Consider the following 17729-nt stretch of genomic DNA (forward strand, 5'->3'; position numbering starts at 1 on the left):
AGACCATCCTTCTGGACACCAGCACCCCTGTGCTCAAAATGCTCCTCATTCAAGGTGAAATCACGTTTTTTTACGTAAGGACATTGTGTATTTGTACTGATACACAGACATTCACACTGATGGCAGTGGACATCTACAGACCATCTTATCTAATCTGACCATTCACACCACATTTACACACCCATGAGCAGCAAGGGGAGCAATTCGGGGTTCAGTGTCTTGCCAAAGGACATTTCGACATATGGACCAGGGGGGGTGGGGATCGAACCACCAATCTCTCGAATGGAGGACGACCCACTCCACTACAGAGCCACTGTCGCCCCATATTGTGTCATATTTCTCTCCCTTTCTGTATTTACATGGTTGTTTCTCTTGTTTTCCTCATTTTCCAGTCACTAAAGACTTTTTAAGAAGAGAAATACATTTACTTTCTGTTTGTAGGACGACTAGAGGGGATTTGTTACGACACAAATGAGCATTTCCTTAAAGGTAACCAGCGGCAAAAGCATCTGTAGGTGGTGAAGCCTCAGTCTGACGCTCGTAACACTCTTCCACTCTTCCACGTCCAAATAATCCACAGAGACCAGCTGGTAAACTAAAAATATGTACTTTATTAAATTGTCACAAAATTAAATATAAACTGCTTCCTATACACGCAATGAGAGAGAGAGAGAGAGAGAGAGAGAGAGAGAGAGAGAGAGAGAGAGAGGGGTCAAAACACTTTGTCTCCACTCCCTGATTGTCCTGACTGACTACAAAAAGCACGTAACCTTCTTTTTAAAGGTGCAGTCTTCAGGAAACAAAAATACAACTGTCAACAGTTATTATAAAAACCAAAACATGTTCATACTGCCCCATTATAAGCAAATCATATGTTTAAAACTGTACATAATGTGAATATTCTTATACTTAATCCTTATCCCAATGAAATTAAAACATTTTATCAATAAAAAGACTGCATTCAGGCTCCTACAGCATCATTATTTTATGATTTAACATGTTACTTTTATCAGTGTTTTGCCTTGAGTTGCTGCTCGTTCCCTGTTTCAGTGATTGTGTTTCATCTTTACCTTGTTTTTGTTTTGTTCTTTTACTTTTACGGAGTCCTTTCTGACATTTGGACAGATTCTGCCAATGTCCATTCATATGTATTGTCCCTGTCTAATAAATAAATGACAAAATAAATGAAATAAATAGGATAATGTGTTGAAATTAAGGCCCTTTTTGTGAAATTTAAACAAAGTGTCCAGTTGTTAATTAGCTGTTTCATTGTCTTCAGGAGGGACGTTGGTGTTTGATGAGGCGGACATCGAGCTGCAGGCAGAAAACATCCTGATCACAGACGGTGGGCGGCTCCAGATCGGAGAGGAGGAGGCGCCGTTCCAGCACAAAGCCATCATCACGCTTCACGGGAACCTGCGCTCACCTGAACTTCCTGTCTACGGAACCAAGACGCTGGCTGTCAGAGAGGGGACGCTGGACCTGCATGGTACGAACGCACAAGCACATTCAGACAGACGACGCTCCCCTCTGGACTCCAGCACATCCCTGCAGCCTGGCTCTGTCAAAGAGCAGTAAATAATAAATATAAATGTACTTATATTCAAGTAAGGGTCAGAATACTTCTTCCACCACTGAATTATAATCCTCTCTGAAGTAGACGTGACCCGAATATTCCAGAAAACACTGGTTACACGTCAGTATGTCACATAATGAGTCATTTGAGTCCTTTGTCCTGAAGCTGTGTGGTTATTAGTGACACCTCAGCTTCCCTCCTCAGGCTCGAGTCATTGTTGACAACTTGTTTCTCCAGGTATTCCGGTCCCTATCACATGGACCCACCTGGCCCAGACGGCGGCCGGCGGCTCCTCCACGCTGACCCTGATGAAGGCGGTGACGTGGACAGCCGGAGCTGAAATTGTCATCGCCTCCACCGGCCACAGGTACACGACGGACCGTGGATCTGACGTTTAAGAGCAAAAATAACACAATTAAGTGTTGAGATTTGACTCTTTAAGTGTTTGACTGTTACCGTTCTTTGACACTGAAGGTAATGTGCTCAAAAACAACCAACCAACTTTAATTTAAAGCTGCAGTAGGTTAAAAATAGATAAATAAATAAAGGAAAAAACAGAATTTAAAGCAGAGGAAGGGGTCTTCCTGTCTCCTGTGACAGACTAGGTTTTCTAAAAACAGCCAAGAGGAAAAACAGAAGTCTAGTTTCCCCTCAGAGTTACAATATGATAAAGATTATTATGGATTATTTACCAAACATGGCCAAAAATCAACTGCCCACCCCAGAATTTAGGTTAATTCATGAAACTAGCTTAATGAGTTCAAATGGACAAGAAAGCTGAAGAAACAACATATTTTGTTTGTAGCTGGTTATAGGTTATATTTATTCAGCATACACTGCAGGAAGAGGCAGAAAACCCAGTGGGTTGATTTGAAGCCTCCACCTAAATAATGTTAAATTTTCACAAAATTATAAAGAAACACAAAATTTACATACAAAAATAAAAAAATTAAAAGTACATGAAGAAATAACAAGTTAATAGTAACAGATTATATATAATAACAAAAAAAATAATAACATAACATATAAAAGCTGCTGTTTTTTTTCCAAACATACATGGCAGTATGTTTGCAGGCCTTATGTCAAGTTAACGATAATGATTAATAATCTCCTACAAGTTAAACGTGTCTCTCAACAAAAGAGCCTTAAATCTTCAAAGGATTTTCTCTTTACTTCACTGTTCCTGTCGTTTTTTTACCCCTGAGCTGATGTGTGACGGGTTGTTTCATGACTGTGTAAAGTTAAACAACACCTGGAGACAAGATGTCATTAAACTCATCCTAAAGTAACATTTTCCTGTCAAGTTTTAATAAATCTCGGCGCAGAAAGTGTGACTGAAAGGGAATATGGGAAGAAATAACCACCTTGGTATTTGTCGCCTTTTTTTTAAAAAGGTATAAAATAATCTAAACCTCAGGCATCAAAATGTATACAATCACATAATTGTTCAGACGTCATTTTAATATTTTCTTTTAAATAAATGACAGCTAATGATCCATTTAGTCCCTTTTTTAAAGCTCCAATCGTCTTTATGGTGTTATTCAAGGATTCAAGATTCAGGGATTCAAGATTCAAGGATTCAAGATTCAAGGATTCAAGAATCTTTCTTTATCCCGAGGGAAATGATTGTGCAACAGTTTCAATACAAAGATGGGAAAGTATCAGAGTAACAATAAGCATAAAAACATAAATCAAATCAAATAAAGCTAACATCAAATAAATCAAACAATACCTAAATGTGACAGAGTGCAACAGACATTGGGGTTAAACGTAGGTAAATACAATATACAACAATACGCAGCATGCAGTTTAGCAGCATATTGAAATAAAATAAGTACAAACTTAATAAGGGATAAGGAGCGATAATTGAAAGTGTTAAAAATGTAGCAGCATTTCCTACAGACCTAAGTTACAGGGAGGTGTAGCAGCCTTTCTTACTGAAGTGAGTTAGTTACAGTAAAGTACAGTGAAGTTATTGTATATTCTGTAGATAGATACAGATGGATCAATGGTGTGGAGCTGCCGGTGGAAATCATTTGTTTCTGTTTCCAGGCACAGCCAGATCGAGAACGAGGTGAGGATGATCGCCGCCGTGTCGGCTGATGGCAAGACTCTGACCCTGACCGAACCGCTCAAGTACTCTCACCTCGGGGTGACCGTCACGCTGCCCAACGGTCAGGAGTTTGAGGGCCGAGCCGAGGTGGGTCTCCTCACCAGGAACATCGTGGTGCGAGGCTCTCTAAACCAAGAGTGGGACGACAAGATCGAAGCCTGCCCCGACGGCTTCAACACAGGTCTGCGATTTAGGTTTTGGGATTTCATTATAAGAGACATAACGTTGCAACGTCAGATTCACCAACATGTATGAGACTGCAAATGTTTTCCAGTTGGTTTTGGAAGAGTTTACTAGATTAATCCTTAATCTGCGAAAGTCCTAAAGCCCAGGAATTAATTGCATTTGCACAAAGTCAGTGGGTTTCGGGTTAGAAGCCTAAAATACGGTCCGTGGTAAACACATGTTTAAGAGATTAAGGGACCTAACATATATCAATAAATACATCGCTTGCTGGGTTTTCAACTGGCGATTGCATTAACTCGTAAATCATAAGTGGTGTCTAATATTTGTAAAGATTATCTCGCTCAACAAAATGTGTACATTTCATAAACTTTTGTAAGAATCCAACACCAGTGGACAAATCCCATCAGGTTTTCGTTGAGGGAACCAGACAGAGGCCAACTTCATCCCTGCAACACACGCATTAAAATCCTCCTTCTGCTCCTCGTGCTGCAGGTGAATTCGCCACCCAAACCTGTTTCCAAGGGCGGTTTGGAGAGGAGATCGGCAGCGATCAGTTTGGAGGCTGCATCATGTTCCACGCACCCCGGCCAAACGAGAATCTTGCAGTCGGCAGAATTGAACATGTTGAGGTGAGCTGCTTCAGACTGCTGACCATTATTTTACAGTCAGAATCAGAAGCAGAAATACTTTATTATTTAAACCGTATTTAAACTATTTTACTGAGATTCCTGCTGCTTTTCGAAGTCTTCTCATCCTAAACAATGTGTCAAGTTTGACTTTTGTATCAACACAAATGAAATGATGAACTTTTGTGGCACAGCTCTTCAATGCAGGACAGGCCTTCAGACTGGGACGTTACCCCATCCACTGGCATCTGATGGGAGACATCGACTACAAGTCATACGTGAAGGGTTGTTCCATCCATCAGACCTATAACAGGGCCGTAACCATCCACAACACCCACAAGCTGCTGGTGGAGCGCAACGTCATCTACAACATCATGGGTGGGGCCTTCTTCATCGAGGACGGCATTGAGACGGAGAACATCCTGCAGTACAACCTGGCTGTGTTTGTCAAACAAAGCACCAGCCTGCTGAATGACGACGTCACTCCAGCTGCCTACTGGGTCACCAATCCCAACAATATCGTCCGCCACAACGCTGCGGCGGGGGGAACCCATTTCGGCTTCTGGTACCGCATGCACAAGCACCCCGATGGCCCGTCCTATAACCCAAATATCTGCCAGAAGAACGTTCCCCTTGGCGAGTTTTACAACAACACCGTGCACTCTCAGGGCTGGTTCGGCCTTTGGATCTTCCAAGACTTCTTCCCCAAGAAGAATGGAGGCTGCCGCTCCAGTACCCCCGAGCCTGCCGTCTTCCGCGAACTCACCACCTGGAACTGCGAGAAAGGTGCAGAGTGGGTCAACGTGGGCGCTGTGCAGTTCAGCGGCTTCAACATGATCAACAACGAGAAAGCCGGTATTGAAGCCAAGCGCATCTTGAGCCCGCACCTGAGCGGCTTCGGAGAGGAAGGAGGGGCGATGATGATCAACAGCACCATCGTGGGCCACGTGGACGAGCTCGGACTGGGAGGTGCCTACTGCACCCAGCGAGGTATCATTGCGCCATTGGACGATGGCCTGAGCGTCGTTGGTACCACGTTCATCAACTTCAACCGTGGGTCTTGTGCAGCCATCGGGGTAGCCAGAATCGATGGGACGTGTATAGAGCGGTGCGGCGGCTGGGCGGTCAGGTTTAGTGGTGTCAAGTACCTCGACTCATCAAACAAGGCCAGCTTCAGGTGGGAGCACGAGGTGCAGCTCGTGGACACCGATGGCTCCCTCACAGGTACTTGAGTCTCTTACTACTAACTTAACTAATTATAACTAACTAACTTAACTAATTATGTTTATTTAACTGTTCCTTTCCAAACTAAATCTGTATTACGTCCATCAATCTATCGAGGTATCCAGAAGATTATTGTTATTAAAGCATCAGGTGTTATTCTGAACTGTTCTTATTGTCAACGAACATGAAGAAGTCAAAAATAACATCACTTCCTGAGCCTGATCCTATTGGTCGCATGAACGTATAAAGAGAACTGGATACAGCACGCGGAGCCAAAAAAATGGCTCAGCACTGCTTTAACATTACACGGCCCGTGGTGCAGGCGCACTGGAGACTTCAGCCGGCTCCATCAGTCCAGTTTAGCGCTCTGCTAACTTAAAGGTTGATAAAATGATTTTGTCGTGCGCCTCTTTAAGACTTTCTAAATGTTATCGTCCTGAATGGATCAACTTCTCACAGTGAAACAAGTCATTTTGACACTTAAAATGTATCCACATCTCTTTTTACGATGTAAGTCAATGGTAAAAAGTCTTTTTGACAGACCGAGTAGTTGCAATGCCGCTGTTTTGCCGCTACATCAACTTGGCTTCAAAGTCCTGCGCACTTCTCTGGACCCTGATTGGTTCCTACTACAAAGTTTCAATAGTTTTAATTTTATAGTTTACTACTAATAGTTTAGTTTTTCTTGTTTTTCTTAAAAAGTCAAACTCAGTAAGACCTTAAAACTCCTCCTCCATCCTGCATCTGACTAATCTCTGTCACACGTGTTTCCTTGTTTTCAGGAAAGGTCGGCAACAAAGTGGTGCCGGTGAGCCCGTTGCTGGACCCCGCTCACTGTTCCCAGAGTGCGGAGTGGAGCGTGGGATTCCCTGGCGCAGTGTGCGACGAAACTGTCGAATTCCACCGTTTTGCGTTCAACAACCCAACACCAAGCTCTCTGAGGGCCAAGGACGTCATCTTCACCAACTCACACGGTAAACACAGAGGCTTAACACTTTTTCATGTCTGTGTTGTTGTTGGAGATACAGTCGTTTATCTGTAATCTCTGTCGACCTCTGCTGGGGAGGGGTGGGACGTGCGGTCGGATACCAAACTTTACTGAGTATACTGAGAAAAGTCCTGCATCTCTCTCCCAGTTTTGTTTATAAAAAGCTTTTACACCAAACTTAAGAGGTGTATATCTAAATCATGTCATCTGTGTGCTGATTATGCACTTTAAATGAAAAAATGGCTGATGATCTGGTCAGCTGTCCCAAATGTTTGCGCCCACAAACTGAAATGGTCACAGATACGACAGAAGAGTTGTTACTTTATTAATCCCACAAGGGAAATTACATTTTTTCGCTCTGTTGTTATTCAGGTTGCACACACACAGGCCCGAAATACACACACATGCACACACAGGACCGATATACATGCAATTAATGGAGAGATGTCAGAGTGAGGGGGCTGCCAGTGGATCAGCGCCCCGAGCAGTTGGGAGTTCGGTGCCTAGCTCAACGGCACTTCTCCAGTCACCTGTCCACACTCCATTTATGGTCCACACAGGGACTCGAACCGGCTAGTGTAATATGTAATTGGAGATTGTACACAGTTTGATAGGAGTTAATGAAGAAAATGTAGCAAAACATCCTGAAACACAGCTGCTTCTGTTTCACTTTAAAATGGAAGTTGTGTGTAAACTGAAGTGTTTTTTTGACAGCTCCTCGTGTGAGCACCCAGATGAGGAATGACGATCCAGTAAAACATATTATAATTAGATACAGTGTCTCATGGAGACGTTATAATCGCTGCAGAATACTATACAGGACTAAACACTTATAAATGCTCCTGTATTTATGTACGACTGCATTAAAGTGTTTTACTTGCTCTGTCTGACCTTAAATATGAAACTGCTGTAATCTAAGAGTTTCAATCACTTGTTTTAATGTCACTATAACAGGCAGCTCCGTGGTTCCCTATTTGAAGAAGAGAATGACTCATAAGTTCGGCTGGATGGCCCTGCTGCCCAGTAAAGACACTTTCAACATGTTGTTTGACAACATGGATCACATCACCAACATCACTTACAGTGGGGAGTTCTACGGCTTCAAGGTACGAGACGGGTCCTTCACTGGATGTGATATAAGAAATAACAGGACGATGGGTTTTCTGCCTGTTCACAGTATTATACCGATGTGCTTCTTTGCTTGTCCTTCCACAGTCAGATGGATTTGTGATCATTAAGCACAACTTCACCCAGAGTCCGGACAAGTTCCGCGTCATCGACGAGAGAAACGGCTCGTTGACGCCGTTGAGCTTCAGCAACAACCACAACGGAGACTGGTACTTTGACGCCAGCTCCAACGACCTCTTCTACATCAGTGAGACACACTTTAATATTAATCCAATGACTTTACTGCCTTTTTTTTGTGTGTTTATTAAGCAAAAAGGCCTGAAGCAGCTTCTTTAATCTGAGAATTTTTTCGATTGAACTGTACACACACACACACACACACTCACACACACACACACACACACACACACGTCTCAGTCTGGGAGGACTTTCCTTATGCTGCCAACGTTGTAAATACACTGTATTTAGTCTCAGTCTCAGAATGACAACGGGTTGCAGCAGTTCAGAAACATCAACTTACCCCCAGTTTAATGTTTTATATGCTACCTTCTAAAAAGACCTTTACCTTTATGAAGAGTGTTGTTATAAAATCACAGAGAGCTGAATTCATTGTTAGACTATTCAACATTAAATCACACAGTAAACATTCACTGATGGAGTCATTTTTTTGTGTCTGCAGTTTCTGGGAAGACGAGTCAGCGCCGGCGTCGTGACACCGTTGACCGCTCACTGACGGACACCGCGGTGAACTTCAGGGTCTACCGCTGCTTCTACCTCGACTGCATCACACCAACACCACCTCCGCCAGCCACACTCCCCCCCTTACCCACCGGCCGGCCTGACGACTTCATGTACGTTAAGTCTAGTTCAACTTTTTACAATAACTTGGAGAAATGAGTGTCTGTGTGTTAAAACAAGACTAGGTTCAGCCGATCCTGACACAAGATTATGAATATTTTGATATTAGAACATTTTGTAATTAATTGAAATGTTCCTACTTAATAGTTTTCACTTTTTATAAGAAATAAGATTTAAATTTACAGAATTCACTTAATGAGGGGGATTTTTTTCCCACTAAAACAGTGATTCTAGTTTTAAATGAAGCACATTTGAAGGAAAAGAAATAAACACAATATGCAAAATAACCAAAGTAAAGAGTAAAAAGTACAGTATTTCACTCTAATACGTAGTCGAGTAGAAGTGAAACGTAGAAGCAAATCAATATAATCAAGTTAACTGTAAGTATCTCAAAAGTTTACTTAAATTGGATTGGATTGGGAGTAATGGTGACTTACAACTTTACAAAAGAAAACTCACAATATATTTGATTTCTAAAAGTGAAACCAGTGGTTTCCTGACACTGAAATGTTCTTTTTGTGTGTGTTTCTCTGCAGTTCGTGGTCGAACGCTTCTTTCTGGAAGAGTTCAGCTGAGAATAACTTCACTGCACCAACAGCAGGCGCTGACGTGGTCATCCCCGCAGGTACATTACAGAAGAAAACAAAACATAAGTCAACTTTTACACTAAATATATGATATAACAATTTATTTCAATGTAAGTTAAACAGCTTTTATATAATCTCTCAAACTGGCGATGAGATCTGATTATCAGAAAAGTGTGTGTTTGATTTATTAGAGCCAGAATCTGGAAATACAAAATTCAGTTTGAACATGATCTTAAGGTAGTTTACTTTTATATTGTTGTCCCTGCTGAGCCCCCTACTCTACACCCTCTACACGCATGACTGCACCCCCGCACCCCCGCACACTCCAGCAACGCCATCATCAAGTTTGCTGATGATACCACAGTTGTGGGGCTCATCTCTGAGGGAGACGAGTCGGCTTACCGGGACGAGGTGAAGCAGCTGTTAATGTGGTGTTCAGACAGTAACCGTGTCCTGAACACCACCTAAACCAAGGAGCTGGTCATAGACTTCAGGAGGAAAGCCAAAACAGACACTCAACCCCTATTCATCAGGGGGAAACATGTGGAAAGGGTAACAGATTTACTGTTTCTCGTAGGCACATACAGGAGGACTTCACTTGGAGCATTCACACCACAACCACCATCAAGAAAGCACAAGAGAGACTGGACTTTCTAAAAGTTCTCAGGAATAACAATCTGACTCAGAGACTTTTGGTGTCTTTCTATCGTTGCTCCATAGAAAGCATCCTGACTTACTGTATGTGTGTGTGTGGTTTGCCAGCTGCACAGTGGCTGACTGGAAAGCCCTCCAAAGGGTTGTTAACGCAGCCCAAGAGATCATTGGGTGCTCACTCCCCACCCTAGAAGAACTTTAAATGTGTCTTTTAAAGGTCTAGCCTATTCTGTTTTAAGCTTTTAACGTTAAATTATTTCTGCACTTTAAGGGATTGTACTGTAAATGCCGTTGTACTGGTACAATGACAATAAAGACAATTCAATTCAAACCACAGGGAAGTGGGTCGTTCTGGACGGCAACACTCCCGCGCTCAACAAGCTGACGGTCATCGGAGTTCTCGAGATCCCCGACACCATGAACAGCTCGTCCTCCAGACCGGCTCGTTCTGCGCCAACGTACAGCACCGTGGTCATAGACGCCGTCTACATCTCCATCCAGGTCAGTGAGATGCAGGATTATAACATTTAAAATCTGTTTCATGTTGTTTTTTTCTGTTTTTTTCACTTTAAAGTTGCAGCTGGCGAAGTGGAGATCATTTTAACTACTTTATAAACTGCTGGGCGAACTCAGAAGACGACCGTTCAGCCTCGGGGGGTAACAGGCGGGCGTTCAGGTGTCGCCAGAGGATATCAGGGCCAAGACTTCCTCTGCAGAGCGGCATTCATGGTCACTGGTGCAGTACGTTCAGTTCAGTGATGTTTGCGTCTGCTGCTGTGTTCAGGGCGGGAGGCTGATCGCAGGATGGGACGACAAGCCGTTCAGAGGTCAACTGCACATCAAGCTGAGAGGGGAACACAGCACGCCTGACTGGCCTCTGCCCAACGGACCCAACCAGGGATCCAAAGTCCTGGGTAAATACTATATATATGTTATCTGTATAATATTGTTTTTGTTGTTAAATATGTTGTTTTTATAGCTGGAGTTTGCTTCACAATCAACCTCATGTGCTCGTAAATGAATGTGTAACATATCTGCAACTGAAACAGGCAACTTTGTTGTGTTGTTCGTACATTATTATATATATTTGTGACATATCGTAACAATAGGTTGTAGAATATTCTGCTGCATCTCTCATATTGTAATTATAACTACATACTTTCGTGTTTTTAAGATGCATCTACTAAACCTCTACACATAATCACACACACACACACACACATATACATATACACCTATATACTCTCTCACACGCAGATATATGTGCATGTTTGTAAAAAATGATGTGAAGAAAATATAATTAAACTTAACGAAAGGGGAGGGGAAGGAAGAAAAAGACTTAATTAAGTTATATTAATAGATACAAAACAACCATAATGTAACTATTGTGGCTAATGAACCAAGAAGAGTTCATTTACTATTATTATATTATTTTAAATTTAAATCTTCAAAACAAATATTTTAAAAATGTATTGATCTCAGCATATTTTTGTTTTGTAAGTGGATTCCTGAATGAAGCCGTGGTTTAAATTACAACATTTGCACATTGTGTTATAATTTAATATAAAGTGAAACAGATGGTGCTCAGTTACCAAATAAACAGAAATGATCTTCTGCAGTGATTTTATTACATAGAGTAAATAATCCCAGCCCAGAGGGGAGCTGTGGTGGTGTCACGTGTCTCACAGCGGGCCCTCGTGTGTTTCGTTGTGTCACAGGTGTGTTTGGTACTCTGGAGCTCTACGGACTACCTCACAACGTGTACCACACCAAACTGGCTGCCACCGCTGACGCCGGATCCGACACGCTGACCCTGTCGAAGTCCGTTGACTGGCAGGTCAGGAGCTTTTTACTTTCAACCTCTCTGTTTTGAAATGTAAAGATCAAACACGGGGGTTGTTCACGTGGTCAAATCTAATGCAGCTCTCGCGACAGCTGCTACTGAGCCGTGTGTTTACATGTGTGCCCGTGCGTGCAGGTCGGAGACGAGGTCGTCATCTCCACCACCAGCTACAACGCGTGGGAGACGGAAAAACGCCACATCGTCGCCAAGTCAACAGATGGACATATTCTGACCCTGAACCAGCCTTTGACCCACACTCACATTGGTCAGTTCAGCTTCACAAATGTCTCAAGAGCATCAGAATAATAATAAAAGTACCGTCTCACTGGATATTCAGCTCAGCATCACCTCATAAAGGTTTTAACCTCTGCTATTCAATTAGAACAATCACTTCTTTATAATATGAACAGGTGTTTCCAGATATCAATCCAAAAATCAGCTTTTCTAGATGTGTTTATTGTGTTAAACTGAAATAAATAGTTCATAGAGCTTCCAGAGAAGTCTCAGTCTGACCACTCTGACCTCTGTTTCCTTCTCCATCTTCAGGTGAGACTCACTCCGTCTCCGGTACATCGTTGTCCTACACTCTGGCGGCTGACGTCGGCCTCGTGACCAGAAACATTAAGATCATCGGTGAGCAGTATCCGGAGATGATGGAGGAGTCGTTCGGAGCCAGACTTTTGGTGGGCACCTACTCCTGGGCCGGAATCGACTATAAAGGTAAGAAGAGTGTAAACTGTGATCTCTATGACTCGACAGAACCCTGTGTGTGATGTGTGGACGGGATTAATGAGCTGTAATGTTGTTACTCATCTGGAGTTTCAGACCTTCGGACTCTATGGAATCAAATCAGCTCCATTGATATGTGGATCTTTGAGATGATGTTCACAAATAATTTCACCGGCTGCAGTTGTAATCACCTTTTGTGTGCATGTAAAAAATATATATATAGTAAAGTAAAGTTTTGCAGCTGTAGAAATACAAAAAACATCTTTTCACAGGCTTATTTTGTTTCCATGCGCACACTGGGAGTGAAACAGCGCTGCATTTCAAATGATGCATTGTGCATCAGCAACTCAGCAAAAACTGAGGATTGTATTATTATTATTATTATTATTATTATTATTATTATTATTATTATCTCTAATCTCATCTCATCTTCAGCCTCTTATCCGGGGTCGGGTCGCGGGGGGGCAGCAGCTTTAGCAGGGGACCCCAAACTTCCCTTTCCCGGGCCACATTAACCAGCTCTAACTGGGGGATCCTGAGGCGTTCACAGGACCAGTATGGAGATCTAATCTCTCCACCTGGTCCTGGGTCTTCCCCGAGGCCTCCTCCCAGCTGGACGTGCCTGGAACACCTCCCTAGGGAGGCGCCCAGGGTTCATCCTTACTAGATGATCCTGAACCACCTCAACTGGCTCCTTTCAACGCTAAGGAGCAGCGGCTCTACTCCGAGTTCCTCACGGATGCTGAACTTCTCACCCTATTATTATTATTATTAAAGTAAATAAATGTTGAACCAACTCTGCAAAACCTCCAGTTTTATCTCCTACGTAAAACTCTTTTTTCATGTTTTATTCATTATTATTCATGTAGCCATAAACCATCAGTCATGTTCTGACTCATTACATTGTCATTATTTGGTGGTTTATTCCTTGTTTCAATAATATGAAGTGCATATATATACTTTATATTCAGCCCTGATCTGACTTTACCTTCGTTTATATTAAAACACATTACACTGAACATTGTTTCATGTTTTATTCCTGAAGGCAAAGCTCAGATCAGGAACGTGGAGTTCGTCCGCTCTGGTCAGGAAGGCTGGATCGACGCCCATGACCCTCGTTACTCTGTGGCCTTCCTCAACCTGGGAGAGGTGCAGCAAAACACACACGCACACATGCACACACGCACACACAACCACATATAAAAGGACTACAGGGCTGCATGCGTGTTAAATCTTTATATTTTATCACCTGTGATGTTCAGTAGGCGTTCACATGACCATGCGGTGCTGTTTAGACTTACTGGAAAAAGTATTAATTAAATGTGTAAAATGTAAAATGAGTATTGTTTTATTTGTGCGTTGAAAGGTCGCAGAAGAAGACTCGTACCTTCAGGGTTGTGCTTTCCATGACGGCTTCTCTCCGGCCATCGGAGTCTTTGGGACAGATGGACTGAAAGTTGACGATAACATCATCCACCGCACTGTGGGAGAAGGTAAACACTGAGCTGTCAAAGTCATTTACACGTTTGTGAAGTGATATAATCTCCTCCAGCACTAAAGCATTCACATGAATCCTCCGCAGCTATCAGAATCTGGGGCGACAGGACGACCGTCAGGAGGAACCTGGTGATGATGACGCAGTGGCCCGGATCGTATCAGGACAGAGAGGAGCCCTTCAACTACGACTGGAACGCTGCCATCGAGGTCCCTTTTCTCAAAATACAACATGAACCGCTTAAACTATAAAAACACGCTGCTGCATTTATGGTCTTTGCTGGTTTTTCAGGTCACTGAGGGGACAAACGTTGTGCTGCAGTATAACATCGTGGCCGGTTACGAGAGAGTGGCGTACCGCATCGATGGTGAACCGTGTCCAGGTGATGTTAAATAAATGGGCCTGAACCGTAGATCGTATCTGAGGAAATCTTGGCCGAACTGACTGAGGAGAGAACTGATGGTTGTGTCCCTCTGTGACTTCTGCAGGTTACCTGAACGAGAATGAGAAGTGGATTCACAATGAGGCTCACGGCGGTCTGTACGGAGTCTTTATGAACAAAGACGGTTTGCCCGGCTGCAGCCTCATCCAGGGCTTCTTCATCTGGAGGAGCTTTGACTTCGGCATCTACTTCCAGGTTTCTACACTGAACTCTTATTTCTGACGCATTCATTCATCCGCAAGGCAGCGTTCTGACATAATTTGAGGTCAAGTGATGTCAAGGGCGAGGAAAAGTAAAATACTAAATCATATACAATAATTTAAACCAGATAAACAGAAACAAGTGAGTAGCCTGCTGAGCTCCACATGACTGCAGAAACACTTTAAGACAGTGTCAGGATCAAAGACTGTTTCATAAATCTTGGACCTTTCTCAACAAATTTTCTACATGACATCATTTACATTTTGATCTCATCTGATCTTCATCCGCTTATCCGGGGTCGGGTCGCTGGGGCAGCAGCTTTAGCAGGGGACCCCAAACTTCCCTTTCCCGGGCCACATTAACCAGCTCTAACTGGGGGCTCCCGAGGCGTTCCTAGGCCAGTGTAGAGATATAATCTCTCCACCTGGTCCTGGGTCTTCCCCGAGGCCTCCTCCCAGCTGGACGTGCCTGGAACACCTCCCTAGGGAGGCGCCCAGGGTTCATCCTTACTAGATGATCCTGAACCACCTCAACTGGCTCCTTTCAACACAAAGGAGCAGCGGCTCTACTCCGAGTTCCTCACTGATGGCTGAACTTCTCCCCCTCTCTCTAAGGGAGACTCCAGCCCCCCTCCTGAGAAAACCCATTTCGGCCGCTTGTGTCCGCGACCTCGTAGCTGAAGGTTTAAAAGATTAACAGTGATCCCCTTCCTGTCCCCTCACAGACCATCATGGATATTATCATTGACAACGTGACCCTGGTGGACAACGGGATGGGCGTCATGCCTATCATCTACGCTCCTCCTTCTCTCTCCCACGCATACGCCGATAAAACCGTACAAGTACAGGTAAGAGGGTTTATTTAGTTTCTACTGTCCTCTCATCGCACATCATTTGGTTCGTTTAGTTTTCAGTAGAGACTTTTAAAGTTACAGATTTCTTCTCCTCGTCGTTTCCCAGAATGCCTTGATTGTTGGCAGCAGCCCGAACTTCAACTGTTCGCTCACGTTGCCCAGCAGCGACTTCAATATGGTCATCAGCGGAGAACATCGAGCCCCAAGACCTCTCCCAGGTACAGCACAGGGTGATGCTGCTGAAACACCACAAACAGTGTCACTAATACAAAGTATAGAGTCACGCGTCAACATGACATTCTCAGGGAGAGAAAAATGGCGTTCAGCGTGGCAACACAGCCGTTCAAATGTTTTCAAGTTTCAAATTTTCTGTTTAAGAAGGTGTCTGACCTGTTTCTCTTATATGAAAATAGAAATTTTGAAATGCAAGATAGGTTTTGCAAAGTTCATTTGACATGTTCATTTATGCACATTGCTGCCTGTAGGGGTGTGTGCGGGCTCAGGACACCGCCCAGGTAATATAAGGGCAGGTGTGTGTTTGTTCGTCAGGAAACCAAATGTCAAGTGAAAGAGGCAGTGGTTGAAAAAAGTTCAACCGCTTTATTAAGATCATGGTGATGGTTTATTGGTTTCCCAGTATCGGCTCCTTAATTTAGAGGACAGTTTTGTTTATTTTTGAAGTTTAAAATAAAAGATTTTCTAAATCTTCTGTCAGCGAGGCGAGCTGACCCCGCCTGCTGTAACCACGGCTCAAACAAAGAACAGCCGAGACGCTTGGATTTGCCGTTTTAGGATAAGACTCTTTTTTAAATCAGTTAAAGTTAAACAGTCTCAGCTCACATCCTGCTGATTACTGAGACAGAGACGTGTTTATACATAAATCTTTTTCACAATAAAACCTGGACTTCTGGACTTAACAAAGATCTTGAATAAACTAGAAAAGAGGTCCTAATTGTTCAGGTGTCTTTATTGAAACAAGGGTAAACTAGTTTCACAGTCATGTCTCAATATGAACAATTACAACAAGATATAAAACTGAAACAAGGAACAGATGAGAATCGACAAAGTGCTGCAATCCACAAAATAAAAGCATGAAATAAGAAGAAAGAACGCCAAGAGCTAATGTCACACAAATATAGGTTAGAAAGTAAATAAAATAAATAAATAAATGTTCAGTAGAACGAGAATAAAACAATTAGATAAAAAACCAGAGGATCTATGAATAAAAAACAAGATAAATGCTCCAAAGTTGTGCAACTGCAGCTTGTTTACCAGTGCGATTGCAGCTGTTTTTGTAACGTTTCGTTCTGCAGAGAAGACTAAAAACCTCCGTCCAGAGGGAAGAAGCTGGGACTCACTGTGCAGGGATGCAAACATCTAAAGTGTGTGAAAATGTAACTGTGTACGGGGAAGAGGGGTTCAGCTCACATGACCATTTCACTATTTTGTTCAAAGAGTCAAACATAGTGTCATTATGGTGATTTAATTTAACCAAACAATGAAATAAACACTTGAACGTTATTGAAAAGTGCTGGAAGTTGTTCCTGCTTTTGTGTATGAATGCAGACTGGTTCAGTTTTTAAACCCCTGATGTTGGGACTTTGTTCTCACTCTGAACAGGCGGGCGGTCTGGACTCTGTTGGCCCAATTTTCAATCTACACACAACAGAGCTCCAACAATGGCAAATTCTGGCACCGCCAGCTACAACGCCATCAAAGGACTGATGATGGTGACGGGTGAGTTCAGGCTCGGAGCTTTAGGAGGGATTTACTTTGCCACTGAAAACATAGAGGAACATATTCCTTATTCCTCATCTCTCTCTCTCTCTCTCTCTCTCTCTCTCTCTCGTTTTCTTTCCAGACACGACATTCGTTGGTTTCCGAGACGTCTGCTCCGGCGAGATGAACTTCATGTTCTTCACCAACCCGTTGAACGAGGACCTGCAGCACCCTGTGCATGTTTCAGGCATCTCCATGGTCGACAGCACAGAGAACGGCAAAGTCTTCGTCCACAGGGCCGATGTCGGGTAAATCACTGCACCGCCTGGCTAAATCTGCTATGTCATTTCCGCGTTCATCAGACAGTGAGAGAAGGAAACACCTGGACAAGATAAATAATTATTATTATGACGGCTTAGATTTATATAGCATCTTTCTCAGTGCTCAAGGCGCTTTACAGAGTCCAGGTTCCCTTCACTCACACAGACATACATGGTGGTGGTGGTA

At 43.2% G+C, this 17729-nt stretch overlaps 1 protein-coding gene across 1 annotated transcript in view; it reads left to right on the plus strand.

The window, feature by feature from the left end:
* Window positions 1-17729, plus strand: part of pkhd1l1.1 (PKHD1 like 1, tandem duplicate 1) — a gene marked incomplete at both ends in the record, with an annotated part of 64171 nt that overhangs the window by 41816 nt on the left and 4626 nt on the right. Inside the window, 25 exon segments of the mRNA XM_083925219.1 lie at window positions 1-54; window positions 1280-1489; window positions 1814-1943; window positions 3629-3870; window positions 4368-4504; window positions 4696-5725; window positions 6508-6699; window positions 7668-7819; window positions 7929-8088; window positions 8521-8692; window positions 9236-9324; window positions 10278-10441; window positions 10725-10854; window positions 11659-11777; window positions 11919-12048; window positions 12330-12514; window positions 13569-13661; window positions 13879-14005; window positions 14095-14216; window positions 14299-14389; window positions 14496-14644; window positions 15375-15497; window positions 15610-15721; window positions 17124-17240; window positions 17365-17530. The exon segment at window positions 1-54 is cut by the window's left edge and continues 103 nt beyond it. Of these exon segments, the coding sequence (XP_083781345.1) occupies window positions 1-54; window positions 1280-1489; window positions 1814-1943; window positions 3629-3870; window positions 4368-4504; window positions 4696-5725; window positions 6508-6699; window positions 7668-7819; window positions 7929-8088; window positions 8521-8692; window positions 9236-9324; window positions 10278-10441; window positions 10725-10854; window positions 11659-11777; window positions 11919-12048; window positions 12330-12514; window positions 13569-13661; window positions 13879-14005; window positions 14095-14216; window positions 14299-14389; window positions 14496-14644; window positions 15375-15497; window positions 15610-15721; window positions 17124-17240; window positions 17365-17530 (4396 nt within the window).

The sequence above is a fragment of the Echiichthys vipera genome (assembly GCF_963691815.1).
Source record: "Echiichthys vipera genome assembly, chromosome: 13".
Classification (NCBI taxonomy): Eukaryota; Metazoa; Chordata; class Actinopteri; order Perciformes; family Trachinidae; genus Echiichthys; species Echiichthys vipera.